This window comes from Tachyglossus aculeatus, chromosome 2 (assembly GCF_015852505.1).
Source record: "Tachyglossus aculeatus isolate mTacAcu1 chromosome 2, mTacAcu1.pri, whole genome shotgun sequence".
In the NCBI taxonomy this organism is placed as follows: domain Eukaryota; kingdom Metazoa; phylum Chordata; class Mammalia; order Monotremata; family Tachyglossidae; genus Tachyglossus; species Tachyglossus aculeatus.
This window is the reverse complement of record NC_052067.1, coordinates 52,324,724-52,339,420: the sequence shown is the minus strand read 5'-3', so window position 1 is coordinate 52,339,420 and position 14,697 is coordinate 52,324,724. Positions and strand designations below refer to the sequence as shown.

The window sequence follows — 14,697 nt, the reverse complement described above, 5'->3', positions numbered from 1 at the left end:
CACTCAATAAATACGAATGATGATGATGATAGGGACTGTGTCCAACCTGTTCTGCTTGTATCCACCCCAGCGCTTAGTACAGTGCCTGACACATAAGTGGCTAACAAATACCACAACTATTATTATATAGTATTCTCCGAAGCACTTAGTACAGTGCTCTGCACTCACTAAGTGTTCAATAAATATGATCAACTAATTGATGGAAAAGGTTAATTACAAGATCAATTCTCTCAGTCCCTAATTTACTGACTTGCGGTATGTTAGGTACTCTTTCAGAGAACTAGAAGACAATTTAAGGGTGCATTTCGGTATACTTTGTGATGAAAAACTACTAGAAGTCTTCAATGGTGTTCTAAAAAAAAAGTCAAGGTCCCTAATTTTGCATCTAACATACCACTACAGAATAACCAGTGGACTGGGAAATCTGGGATCTACATGGAGTCACAATTTTAAATAATTATTACAGTTGTATTGGGGAATGGGCACAGAATTGCAGTAATAACAATAGTCCACGTGCCCCCCCCCAAAAAGCAAAAAAAAAAAAAAAACTTGTCTGCAAATTGGGAAATTGTTTTGAAAGTAGAAAGCACCATTCTATACTAATAACTATACAAGTAGTATGCAATCTAATTCACATTATTCCACTCGCTAGAGTAGGTAGGGAACGGCATTAGCTAGGTTTTAGGAATCGAGAGAATTAAAAAGAATTTGTTAATTAACACTTGGATTGTTTGAGATTTAACAAGGCTGCAGTTGGTTCTGCCACAAGGTGTGTTTTCCAAACCCATTTTGGCAAGAACGTGGTTAGGGAATTTTACCATCAAAGTCTGATAACATGAAACTGGAACTGCACTGTTATGATTTTTTTTTAATGGCATTTATTAAGTGCCACTAGCCTGAGCTAAGGAAAGGTCTGTAAGTGTTTTGTGTATGTGCATAACCATAAAGGCCAGTACAGGTGAATTCTACATCATGAGTTTGGCACCAGGCCAGAAGAGAATTAAGTCCACTTTCCAAACTTGGTTTAGTAAAAAATTAAGCAACAACATGATCAGCATGGTGCTTCCCAAACTGGGTTTTGGATAGGAAATATAACTACAAAGTTAATAGCAGAATCTTCTTTTTTTTAACCCCCACCTTACACAAATCCATCACAGTAGAGCGGTGATTGGGAATGGCAGCACTGCACAAAGACGACAGATGGTTGTGGCCTACAGAGAAGCATCGTGGCTCAGTGGAAACAGCACGGGCTTTGGAGTCAGAGGTCATGGGTTCGAACATCAGCTCCGCATATTCTGCAGAGGTGCCAGTTGCTAGAAGGATGCTTGAGTACCAGCCCCTTCTGACCCAGTTAAGCAGAACAGGATTCAAAAGCCTCAGGTCGAAACAGCACCGACAGGGACATTCGCCATTCATTCATTGTCGTATTTATTGAGCGCTTACTGTGTGCAGAGCACTGTACTAAGTGCTTGGGAAAGTACAATGCAATATTAAACAGTCACATTCCCTGCCCGTAATGAGCTTACCGGGGGAGGCAGGCATCAATACAAATGAATAAGTTACAGATATGTACATATCTGCTGTCTTAGTGGAAAAAGCATGGGCTTGGGAGTCAGAGGTCAAGGGTTCTAATCCTGCTCCGCCACTTGTCCACTGTGTGACGTTGGGCAAGTCACTTAACTTCTCTGGGCCTCAGTGACCTCATCTGTAAAATGGGGATTAAGACTGTGAGCCCCCGCGGGACAACCTGATTACCTTGTATCTAACCCAGAGTTTAGAACTGTGCTTGGCTCCTAGTAAGCGCTTAACAAATACCATCATTATTATCATTATTATTATTAACTCTGGATTCTACCCAATGAAGGCCCCAATATTCGCCTTCATATTTCCGCAGGTGGCCCATCATCTGGAGACCATACTACTGTATTTATTGAGTGCTTATTGTGTGCACAGCACTATGATAAGCACTGAGTAGTAGTTGTATAATATATTTATTAAAGCTTTATCAAGGTCACATCTCCTTCAAGAGCCTTTCCCCAGTTAAGCCTTCTTTTCCCCAGGTCCCTCTCTCTTCGCCGTCATCTACGCAGTTGCATCTGTGACTTGGGGCATTTGGGATTCTCCCCATAGCACCTATGTACATATCTACAAGTTACATGTTGTAAATGATTTTATTTATATTAATTTCCATCTCCCCCTTTATGCTGTAAGCTCGTCGTGGGCAGGGAGTGTGCCTATCAACTCTGCTGTACTGTACTCTCCCAAACGCTTTGCACACTGAAAACGCTCAATAAATGCCATCTTTAATAAGATCTGGGTTCTGACCCCATGGCCTAATCCACTCTGTAGTTAGAGCAACTCCATGGAGATTCACATCCCAAGGACAGACCTGACCGCTCTGGCTCGACAGATTCTTTTGTGACCCGTGAACTTCAGACAAAAACAAAGTAGCATTAAACATAGCATTACCTTCGTAAGTGTGATAGTTGTAGTAGACAAAGTGATTCCTTCTCCCTGGGGTTAGAAGCACATGCACAGGACCCAGGTGGAAGGCAGCATCGACAGGACAGATAACCATGCAGATCATGCGGAAGAGGGAAGGAAAAGAAAAGATAGGGAAAGGGTGAAATTGCAGTGAGAGAACGCCCGAAATTCCATTTCAAAGGAAGAAAAGGTGTGTTTTACCACGTCAGCTTTCAAAACTGTGTGGCGAAAGACAGTGAAGCTGTCGAGCAAGTGAATGAATCATTTGTTTTTATTACTGTTTTAGAAGCTGACAGGCAAGCTGTTAAAGGAAACACTGAGATGACAGGTCAGTCACCAAGCAAAAGGAAAAAGCAGGTTAGTTCACTTCACATGAGAGCTGCCAACTCAACTCCCAGGCTGTCTGGTGAGTTCCTTCATTGAACAAATAAACCAAATTCGCCTCAAACAAAGAACGGCTTTATGATCGAGGTTTACACTCACAGCACAGAGCGGTACATAATACCTGGCATACAACCCAGAAACCCTTATTGTAGATACGCACAAGAACCTCAGACCGAGTTGATTTCACAAAGGAGAGACCACATACGGTAATCAAAAGAAACCAGCGGCAACATGGGAACAAAACCATATTTAAAATGCAGCAGCAGAAGGATTAACAGAATCCAACTTGCTTTTCCCCACTAGATTATAAAAAATGACATTCCTTGATGGAAGCAACGAGACAACAAGCTGCTCAGAGAGTAGGATTCCTCCCCTGATACTCCAGGTCTCCAGGTTTGTGCGCGGATTTCCTTCCCAGTATTCTGGGACGACTAAGGGGAGTCGGAGCGGCAGAGTTCGCTCTGCCGGACAAGTCCCGTGAGCCTGAAACTCAAGGAGGTCAGCTTCCAACTAACCTCTTCGCTCCCACCCCAATCTCCAGGGGAAAGCTAAGGAGGGGCTTTGTAACAGGCATCTACGTATTCCTCCATTAATAATAATAATCATCATAGTATTTGTTAAAAGCTTACTATGTGTCAGGCACTGTAGTGGATACAAGCAAATGGGGTCTCTGTCTCACGTGGGGCTCAGAGTCTCACTCCCCATTTTACAGAGGAGGTAACTGAGACACAGAGAAGTGAACTGACTTGCCCAAGGTCACAAAGCAGACAAATGAGGGAGTGGAATTACAGCCCATAACCTTCTGACTCCCAGGACCATGGTCTATTGCTATGCTGCTGCCAGTGAGATGAACTGTTTTTTTTTTTTACATTTAGGTGTTTTGTAGGTTTTAGTAGATGCCTAATACTGTACTAAGTGCTCAGGCCAGACACACACAACAATAGGAATGAATTATGAATTAAGATTAAATTAAAAATTCAACAACCAAAATTCACACCATTAAAATAAATTGCTTTAAGGTACTCTAGTCAGCTCTCCCCCTCCTACCTTCAACCTAGCACACATACTTTGCCCCTTTAATGCCAACCTATCAACAGTACCTCCATCTCACGAAGAGAGAGAGAAAGAAAATGCATGACCTATATTTACAATTTGTCATGACAGATTAGTTGTAAGAAATGGACAGGAAATATCCATTGAGAAGCAGCATGGCCTAGTGGATAGAGCACGGGGGCTTGGGAGTCAGAAGGCCCTGGGTTCTGATCCCAGCTCTGCCACTTATCTGCTGTGTGACCCTGGACAAGCCACTTAACTTCTCTGTGCCTTGGTTACCTCATCTGTAAAATAAGAAATAAAGATTGTGAGCCCCAAGTGGGACAGGGACTCTGTCCAACCTGATTAACTTGTATCTACCCTGGCACTTAGTACAGTGCCTGGCACATATGAAGTGCTTAACAAACACCAGATAAACACAAAAATAACTCTTCCCCATGGTAAGGACACACCTCCAAACTTCTATATAATTTTACATCACTACTTTGAAGGTCATTCAGAGAAAATGTAACAACTCACATATCACATTGCCCTATTTAATTTGTCATTGCTAGAAGACTTTTTTGCCCATACACAGAAGTATTATTTTTTAAAATAGTAGCTGTTAAGTGCTTACTAAGTGCTAGACACTGTTCTAAGCACTGGGTAGATACAAGATAAGCAGGTTGGACACAGTCCCTGTCCCACACAGATCGTGCCGTCTTTCCAGAACTTAGTACAGTGTTGGCATATAGTAAGCAGTTAAATACCATCACTATTAATTATTAACCCCCAATTTTGCAGATGAGGAAGTTGAGACACAGAGAAGTTAAGTGACTTGCCCAAGGTCACCCAGCAGGCAAGTTGTGAAGCCGGGATTAGAACCCACGTCTTTCTGCCTCCGAGGCCCGTTCTCTACCCACTAGGCCATGCTGGTGGATGCTGATCTTTTGTAAGAAATATCCTCCTGAGCCCTCCAAATAAGAAGTCAATAAAATGATCTTACCAAGCCAAAAAAACAGAATAATCAACTTTCTAAACAAACAGAGAGATGTGCTTCTAAATAATGTAAAATTACATTACTCATCCAAGTACTGACCTGAAAACAAGGATGTTGGAAGGGAAAAAAGAGAAGAAAGGGGGAAGTTACACCAATTAAAATGCAATTTAAAATTAAAAGAAACTCAAAATGCTTTGTTCTTAGGGACACAGTATCAAATTAACTTCTGAGGACCATACCGCCATGAGCTTAATTCTTATAAATTATAGAAAAGTATGAACAAAGCTATGATATTCTGCACTGCCATAAAATAATCAGAGCAACATCCAGTCAAATAAGAGAGTACAGGCATAACTTGCTTGATCTTCTAGTGTGCTTCAGGGTAGTCTTAGAAATTATGCTAGCCTCATGGTAAAAGACTTCAAGTAATTAGAACTTACATCATACTAAATTCTGATTTTAAGTTACCTGACTTTGGCAACAGGTGGTATATTAAATAATTTGGTTTTGAAAACAGAAGACCAAGAACAAAACAGGTTAGGTAACCTGACTTTAAATAAGGGGTAAATTGCTTTGTTAAACCAGGTAGTTCTTGGATTTCTGACACAGTTGATTCCTGAAAACTGGACCCCAAATCACAAATCAACAATTTTCTCTCAGGAGCACTGTTATACACGGCTTGGAAGGACAAGGGGAGGGTGAGGGGGATTATCCTTTCTTGAACTCCTCCTTCAAATACTAATTCAAGGGGTTCCCATCTTCCAAGCCCTTCTTAAGTCACCCATCCTTCCTGGAGACCTTCCCCAATTAATTTTTCTTCTCCTCACCCCCTCCCCAACAATTCCCAGTTCAGCATTTCAGCATCAATTACACTCACAAGGCACTTTCAACCGCTTTCGTACAGGCTGATTTACATACCCTATTTAAACATTTACTCATCTCTCCCTCCACTTTTCTTTTCTCTTCTGCCTGATGATTATTTTGCGCTCACCTTCCCTGTTAAAGCTGTAGGCAGTGGAAGGGCAGGAACTGAGCCGACTAACTAGTCCAGTGCTCTACACAAGGCAGGCGTTCAATAAAAACTATCGATGAATCCGATTCTACCTGGCAATCAGGTAAATTCCCCCGCTGGCTTCCCCTTGTGTGCCCTCTTGAACCTTTCCTACCCCATTCCCAATTACGGCTGTCAAAGTTTTCGTCCCACTTCCCGTCAGCACCGGTGTGCCCACCCACTGACTCTCAGGACAGCACCTCAAAAGAGGCTAGTTTGGGTTATCAAGTCGAAACTGATGAGATTAAAAAGCTGAAATTGGACATTAACCATTCTAATGGTACGGGGCAAGGGTGGGTTGGAGTATCAAAACCCTTTTTCTTGAATTTGGATTCCTTCTGTGCCACAGAAAAAGAAATGATCACTTACAAATGAAAACAAAAGAAATTCCAGGTATTTCTACTACCTTCAGTAAATTTGCTTTAAATGAGGGGAAGTCTATTTAGCTTGCTTTAATTCTCTAAATACTTTCCAGTCATTTCTGAGAAATAGATCATTTTTTAAGGAGCCATACAGTGGCTATTAGGCCCCAACTCTTGCAAATATTAATTTTTCATGAAGCTCATCTTTAGAAAAAAAAGGATATCTTTTATATACAACAGAAAAATGTATTATTTCTACAAAACACTGACCAATTCTCAAACTTTAGTGTTTTTTTTAACAAATGACATACCAAACCACACTCGTGCACACTTTAAGCATCTCCTTATCAGTAGTGTAACCTTTGAGTCCTGACCACTCAATTAAATATACACCTATAAAGTCAGTAGAAAGGCTACAGAAAGAAAAGCCCACCAAACAGATGCAGCTCTCATATAACATGCTATTTATAATGTATAAGTTGTGCTGAACCACTCCTCTTACCTGGGCTTAATTCTACTAAATAAGGTAGCTTCTCCGGAGGAAGCGAAGAACCATAGGGAGATCCATCAGCCCTGTCTTTCCCCTTTAATGGTTTTCCATCGGACTGTTTCTTCGATTTCTTTGGGACGTAATCGGCCGGGCGCCTCTTTAACTGGAAAACTAAAATTCCTGAAAACAAAACATTGTAAGTGATCAAAATTCAAAATTACCATGGAAGGGGAGGAACTGGTGAAAGGCAGAGAAATGAAGCTTATCACCTGTACACTGATTATCACGGCTTTCAAATTCACTTAAAATATCCCCTATGGAATAGGCGGGAAATCTGGATAACATTTACTATTTACCTGTATCATTTATGATATGACAATAATAAAATATTTACAATCAGGACCTTAATAAGATCGGATTGGAAGCTCTCTCAGAGCTTGGACCACATTTTTTTTTTAATATTGGTTAAGCGCTTAGTCCTTGTCCAAATGGGTCTCAAAGTCTTAACTCCCACTTTACAGATGAGGTAACTGAGGTCCGGAGAAGTGACATGACTTGCCCCAGGACGCACAGCAGACAAGCAGTGGAGATGGGATTAGAACCCATGACCTTCTAACTCCCAGGCCTGTAGTCTATCCACTACATCATGCTGCTTCTTCACCCTGATCCCTGTTGTCGATTTCATGTCCTCTCTCAGCCTTTGCCTGAAAACACTGGATTGGGGATTCTGGCTTGGCTACTCCCATCAAATACCATTTTAATTAAGAGCACAGCTCTCTACAAATAGCACGGGAATTAATTTAAAAAACTCTTCAACATACCTCTTGAATTCCAACTACTTAGACATTTTTCCTGTAGGGTTCATTCTGCACGGACCCAAGCACAGCCCGCTGGAGGCTACAGGATTTAACCCCTGGGGCTGGATGGGGAGAGCGTAAAGCAAATTGGGACAAGGACCCATTTGCCCCGGGCCACTGCTAGTTGGGCTGGCTTCCTTTGTCAATAGGCTGTGCTTGGGTACGGCTGAGTCTAGAGACAAGACCAGGCCGCATATGGTGGGCAGCGCACGGAGGAAGGGTCTCGAATTTCTGTTTTGCTATCAGAGGCTTCATCAGCCTATCTGGTTCACTCAAAATAACGTGGAATTAGAATTGACTTCTACAGGCCGAAAGACTCTCCGGGAACAAGATTTTTTACTGCTCTCGAAAAACAGTGGCTAATCCAAATCCGCTGGGACATCCATTTTTGCTGGTTCCTAGCTCCACTGGCTCTCCGGGCAGAGAAGACAAACACAACTTCAGGAGTTCCAATCAATCAATCGTATTTATTAAGCACTTAGTGTGCAGAGCACTGTACTACTAAGTGCTTGGGAGAGGAGTTTACAATCTTGCAAGGAGTTATTGGTCTAGCTCCAGCCTAGAAATATCGAGTAAAACTGAATAGAATACCTTTGCATGGTTCGTGTCTGTGCTTTCCAGGTTCTTTGGCCATTACACAGCACCAGTTGCAAAGCAATGCTATAACCTCGCTTTCTCTCTCTCAACTAACTGCCACTCTCTCAAAAGAAGGAGGGGAGACTGCTATTAGCCCCAGGAATCCACCATGGGAGAACATTAAGCAGCAACTGTTTATTCTAAATGCCGAGAGAGGAAAATCGTCCACTCTCTTCAGCTCGAGAGGTCTACAAGGTAAGAGGCACTAGAGCTAAAACACGAAAGCCACTGTTCCTTCAGGCCTTCCCGCCTGTCCCCAATTGCTTGCCCTTCTGGGCTGATGAGAAGTTAAATTAGGGCAACTGTCTCAGGTTGGCCAAACAGGAAGAGACTGGATGACGGGGATTGGTTGAGGAAGGGATGGATGAGGTCTGATAATAACAATAATAATAATGATAACGGTATTTGTTAAGTGCTTATTATGTGCCAAGCATTGGGGTAGATACAAGATAATTAGGATGTCCCATGTGGGGTTCAAAGTCAGTGAGGAAACTGAGGCACAGATAAGTTAAGTGACTTGCCCAAAAGCACACAGCGGACAAGCGGCAGAGCCGGGATTACCTCCTTCCCTTCCCCACAGCACCTGGATATATGTATATATGTTTGTACATATTTATTTATTTATTTATTTTACTTGTACATATCTATTCTATTGATTTTATTTTGTTAGTATGTTTGCTTTTGTTCTCTGTCTCCCCCTTTTAGACTGTGAGCCCACTGTTGGGTAGGGACTGTCTCTATATGTTGCCAACTTGTACTTCCCAAGTGCTTAGTACAGTGCTCTGCACACAGTAAGTGCTCAATAAATATGATTGATTGATTGATTGATTGATTAGAACTCCCAAACCCATGCTCTTTCCATTAAGCCACGCTGCTTCTCCCTGCTGCTCATCAGACACGATCTGATGACCGGTGAAGTGTCATCAATGGAATGATTGGAAGACCCTGATTTAAGTGAAGTCCTTCACAGGAAAGGATAAATTTAACTGGGCGAGGATCCCGTTCAAGTGACTGAATTAAACGGTAGATGGCAAAAACCACACCAATGTCACCTTTGTCAGTTGGCCAATCCCTGAAGATCTGAAGCGGGCATTCATCATCTTCAAGAGTAATCTCCTTAGCACCTTTTTCATCAGAATGTTGAGCTCCGGGAGGCAGCATCACCTACGGAGGGAAAAATAACTGTGAAAACTTGCAAACACACTAGGTGACATCTTCAGAAAGAACTGAGAATTTATATCCTCACCTCCTTAGAATTTCCATTTTGCTCCTTCCATTCAGTCAGTCAATGGTATTTACTGAGCACTTACTATGTGCAGATAGTATTGTGCAAAGCACTTGGGAGAGTACAATACAAGAGAAATAGCAGACACGCTGCTGCCCATAACAAGCCTACAGTTTAGAGGGACCAAGACTGCTTTCCTTAGAGTCTCTTTCTGGATAAATTTAATTGCCTCTTCCTAATTCTAATTTTTCTTGAACTTCCAGTGATCTTTGAACAGCTGGATATGTCTCAGGACAACTTGTTGGCTCCTCCGCACTTTATCCATCCATCAGGGGAGCCTGATCTTGTGACTTTACTCAACTCATCTGCTTAAAGGACTCAAATCACCTTCTCTCTGTATATTTCTTGCAAACCTGACATCTGGTGGTCTCGAACCATTGATTTTCACCTGCTTTCTGAATTGCTGCAACCAATTCGGCTACATTGTATTCTCCAAAGCGCTAGCATAGCTCAGTGGAAAGAGCACAGGCTTTGGATTCAGAGTTCATGGGTTCAAATCCCAGTTCCGCCAATTGTCAGCTGTGTGACTTTGGGCAAGTCACTTAACTTCTCCATTTTTTGGTTATCTCATCTGTAAAATGGGGATTAAGACTGTGAGCCACCCATGGGACAACCTGATCACCTTGTAACCTCCCTAGCGCTTAAAACAGTGCTTTACACATAGTAAGCACTTAATAAATGCCATCATTATTATTACTAATAGGGTGCTAGTAAGTGCTCAATAAATGCCATTGATTGATTCACCTTTCCTCCTAAACTCTCCTCTTCAGAATATTCTTGTTCCAGTTAAAAACATCATGACTCTGCCTTATCCGCAACCAGAGTCAAAGGCCAGATGGAACCCAACTGACTGAATTTAGCATAGCATAAGTTTTCCCCAACAGACTGCCCCATTGGCTGCAGGAGCTACTTGTCTCTGATCCTACTGCAGTTGCAACCAGCAACCAATGGGATGTAATAATAATAATAATAATGATAATAACGATTTGTTAAGCGCTTACTATATGCCAGGTACTGTATTCATTCACTCATTCAATCAATCATATTTACTGAGCACTTTCTGTGTGCATAGCACTGTACTAAGCACTTAGAAAGTACAATTTGGCAACAAATAGAGACAATCCCTACCCAACAACGGGCTCACAGTCTAGAAGGTGGGAGGCAGACATCAAAACAAAACAAAACAAGGCTTGTACTAAATGCTGGGGTGGATACCAGCAAATCAGGTTGGACACAGTCCCTGTCCACGTAGGGCTCAGAGTCTCAATCCCCATTTTACAGATGAGGTAACCGAGGCGTAGAGAAGTGAAGTAACTTGCCCAAAGTCCCAAAGCAGACAAGAGGTGGAGTCAAGGTCAAAACCCATGACCTTCTGACTCCTGGGCCCGGGCTCTGTCTACTATGCCACGCTGCTTACTGGGTGCTTACTGTGTGCAGAGCACTACTTTAATGCTTAGGAGAGGACAATAGTGTCAGTAGTAATAATAATAATAATGATGGTATTTGTTAAGCGCTTACTGTGTGCAAAGCACTGTTCTAAGCGCTGAGCACTGTTCTAAGCGCTGGGTAGACATTGGCAGGCCCTGCCCACATGGAGTTTACAGTCTAGTCGGCAAACTAGCACAGGTTTGTAGCACGCTCAACGTCAGTGATGAGCCTTAGCAAGTAGAATGTACTCTTCCCCTCTGAAAACTTGCTCCAACGCTTCTCTATTGCCTGGGGAAGCAAGTTTGTGCAACTTGACAAGCTCACACTCGTGAAGAAGTGTTTCCTTGTCCTGAATTTACTATATTCAAATTTCAGTGGATTCTACCTGGATCGGATAGGGGTCCCTTGACAATGTATTCGCCCTGACACCTTTCATGGTCTGTAAACCAATGGAGCCCCAATTTTTAAACTGATCATACACTGGTTGCTCCATTCCTAGGGTAACTCTGGCTACTTTTCTATGTGCCTCTTCTGTCCCCTTGCTCAAATGTAGTGCCCAGACACACAGACAAGTCTCAGTTCTGGGTCCCCTTCTAATCTCCATCGACACACACTCCCATGGACATCACATTTGCTCCCATGGCTTCTCTGTGTGGATGACTCCCAAATCTACATCTCCAGCCCTGATCTCTCTCCTTTTCTGCAGCTGCATTTCCTCCTGCCTTCAGGATATCTCTACTTGGATGTCCCACCGACACCTCAAACTAAACATGTCCAAAACAGAACTCCTCCTCTTCCCATCCAAACCTTACCCTCCTCTTGACTTTCCCACCACTATAAACAGCACCACCAACTTGGCTCTCTCACAAGCCCTTAACCTTGGTGTTATTCTCAACTCAGCTCTCTTATTCAACCTCTCTCCAAATCCTGTCATTTCAACCTTCACAATCTCACTAAAATCCACCCTTTCCTCTCCATCCAAACAGCTAGCATGTTAATACAAGCACTTTATCCTATCCCACCTTGATTATTGCATCAACCTCCTTGCTGACCTCACTGGCTCTTGTCTAACCCCACTCCAGTCCATATTTCACTCTGCTGCTCCGATCATTATTCTACAAAACCGTTCAGTTCTCCCCTCCCCTTAAAAACCTCCGATTATTGCCCATGCACCTCCACATCAAATAGAAATTCCTTACCGTCGGCTTGAAAGCACTCAATCACCTTGCCCCTCTTACTTTCTCTCGCTGCTTTCTTATTACAACCCAGCCCACCATTCCGTTCCTCTAATGCCAACCTTCTCACTGTACCTCAATCTCATTTATCTCGCCACCGACCTCTCACCCAAGGCCTACCTCTGGCCTGGAACGCCCTCCCTCTTCATATCCGACAGATGATCACTCTCCTCATCTTCAAAACCTTATTGAAGACAAATCTCTCCTCCAACAGGCCTTCCCTAAGCCCTCATTTCCTCTTCTCCTTCCCCTTCTGCATTGCCCTTGCACTTGGATTTCCACCATTTATTCACCCCTCCCTCAGACTCACATCTGTACATATCCATAATTTATTTATTTATATTAATGTCTGTCTCCCCCCTCTCGACGACAAGCTCGTGGTGGGCAGGGAATGAATCTACCAACTTTGTTACACTGAACTTTCAAGCACTTAGTAGAGAACTCTGACCAGACACTAAGGACACAGTAAATACCAATGACTGATAGGCTGATTGGACATGGCAAGGTTTTCTATGCTAGAATCACACTTTTGGTTTAATTTTCAATTCCTTCCTGAGGAGACTCGGCATTTCCTGAGCCTTCCTGGCTGCCACCATCCCCTGTATCAATAATTCACTCATTCAGTCAGATGTATTGAGCACTTACTGTACAAAGTGCTTGGGAGAGTACAATACAACAATAAACAGACACATCCCCTGCCCATGTTGTACGGAACGGCCAACAATGATCCTAATTTCATTAAGTTGTAGTTGCGATTATTTTTCTATAGACAAAATGCACTTGCTTATTCTAAGGCTCATCTGTCCCTTTCCTGCCTTGAAATTTGACTTGAGGAGGTTTTCCAGTAGTTTTCCCCTTTTTGCACTGCATTCCATCACCTGAATAAAACTGCCCAATTTACGAAATTCAACAGGGCATTCCTTCTTCCAGAGCATCAGGGAATGTTAAATAAAATCCATCCCAGCACCAATCCCTCTGGGACCCAATTACTTAATGTTTTCTGTCCTAAAAAGGGACTAATCATTCTAATCCTACATTTCCTATTTCATAAGTTGTTTTCTATCCAAGCACTTGGCAAATTCTTGTGTCTATTTTAAGTTACTGTCTTCATCCCTTCTCCTCAACACGCTATCCAACCTTGGCTTCACAGACTCTGTCCTCTCCTGGTTCTACTCTTATCTCTCCGGTCGTTCATTCTCAGTCTCTTTTGCAGGCTCCTCCTCCCCCTCCCATCCCCTTACTGTGGGGGTACCCCAAGGTTCAGTTCTTGGTCCCCTTCTGTTCTCGATCTACACTCACTCCCTTGGTGAACTCATTCGCTCCCACGGTTTCAACTATCATCTCTACGCTGATAACACCCAGATCTACATCTCTGCCCCTCCCTCCAGGCTCACATCTCATCCTGCCTCCAGGACATCTCCATCTGGATGGCTGCCCGCCACCTAAAACACAACATGTCCAAGACTGAACTCCTTGTCTTCCCTCCCAAACCCTGCCCTCTCCCTGACTTTCCCATCACTGTTGACGGCACTACCGTCCTTCCCGTCTCACAAGCCCACAACCTTGCTGTCATCCTCGACTCCGCTCTCTCATTCACCCCTCACATCTAAGCCATCAATACACACATTTGATGAGAATAAATGGGTTCTCATTAAAGAGGGGGAAAATGGGAAGCAGCTGAAAACTGGCTCATGGCCATTACAAGTCCACAGAGACGGTGTCATTTAGGACACCCATGTAACTCTTGAATTGACTGGGCATCGTCTAAGCCCTATTCTGGAGACGCAAGGTCTGTACCAGCTTTCTGACTTGTCGTGTCATAATGGGGGAACCATGACTGCTATGTGCTATCCCAAGCCACTTCCTACCCTTCCCCGGGGCAGATGGGGGACTAAGTGGTGACCCCTGCCCAGATACATAATCAGGGGAATTGATAAAGTCCCTACCTCACGATTCTTCTGTCACCGATGGGCAGAAATGGCAGAGGCTTGCCATTCCCTACTGGAAAAGGGACCAGGATGCTCCGATGTAAAGAGCTAGAAGAATGGGAGAAAGGAAAGGGAAAATGCTCCCTATCAGGGAGCCACACTAAACAGGATTTGTTGGGGGGATCTATACAGGTCAAGAATGAGGGTTGGGTGATGGGCATAATTGTCTCTCCTCTCGCTCCCGCTAAACCCAGTGCCATGCCGTAGTTGATGGAGCACGGTCCTGGGAGTCAGAAGGTCATGGGTTCCAATCTCGGCTCTGTCATTTGTCTGCTGTGTGACCTTCAGCAAGTCACCATTTCTCTGTGCCTCAGTTACCTCCTCTTTAAGATGTGATGTAAGATCTCATGTGGGACAGGGCTTCTGTCCAACCTGATTTGCTTGTTTTCACCTCCGTGCTTAGTAAAGTGCCAGGTACATAGTGAGTACTTGCCGAATACTATAATAATAATTATTATTAAAACT

The 14,697-nt window shown here is 43.2% G+C and overlaps 1 protein-coding gene across 11 annotated transcripts in view; it reads right to left on the bottom strand.

Moving 5' to 3' along the window:
- AFDN (afadin, adherens junction formation factor) overlaps positions 1–14,697 on the bottom strand; it is a 214,164-nt gene that overhangs the window by 99,560 nt on the left and 99,907 nt on the right. For 9 of the 11 annotated variants that reach the window (XM_038765853.1, XM_038765860.1, XM_038765910.1 and 6 more), the window contains exons 7-9: positions 9,349–9,460; positions 6,816–6,983; positions 2,470–2,514 (exon numbers count right to left, since the gene is read on the bottom strand). In XM_038765853.1, the coding sequence (XP_038621781.1) occupies positions 2,470–2,514; positions 6,816–6,983; positions 9,349–9,460 (325 nt within the window). The remainder of the gene's footprint in view (positions 1–2,469; positions 2,515–6,815; positions 6,984–9,348; positions 9,461–14,697) is intronic. The other 2 variants (XM_038765903.1, XM_038765931.1) reach the window with 1 other exon arrangement.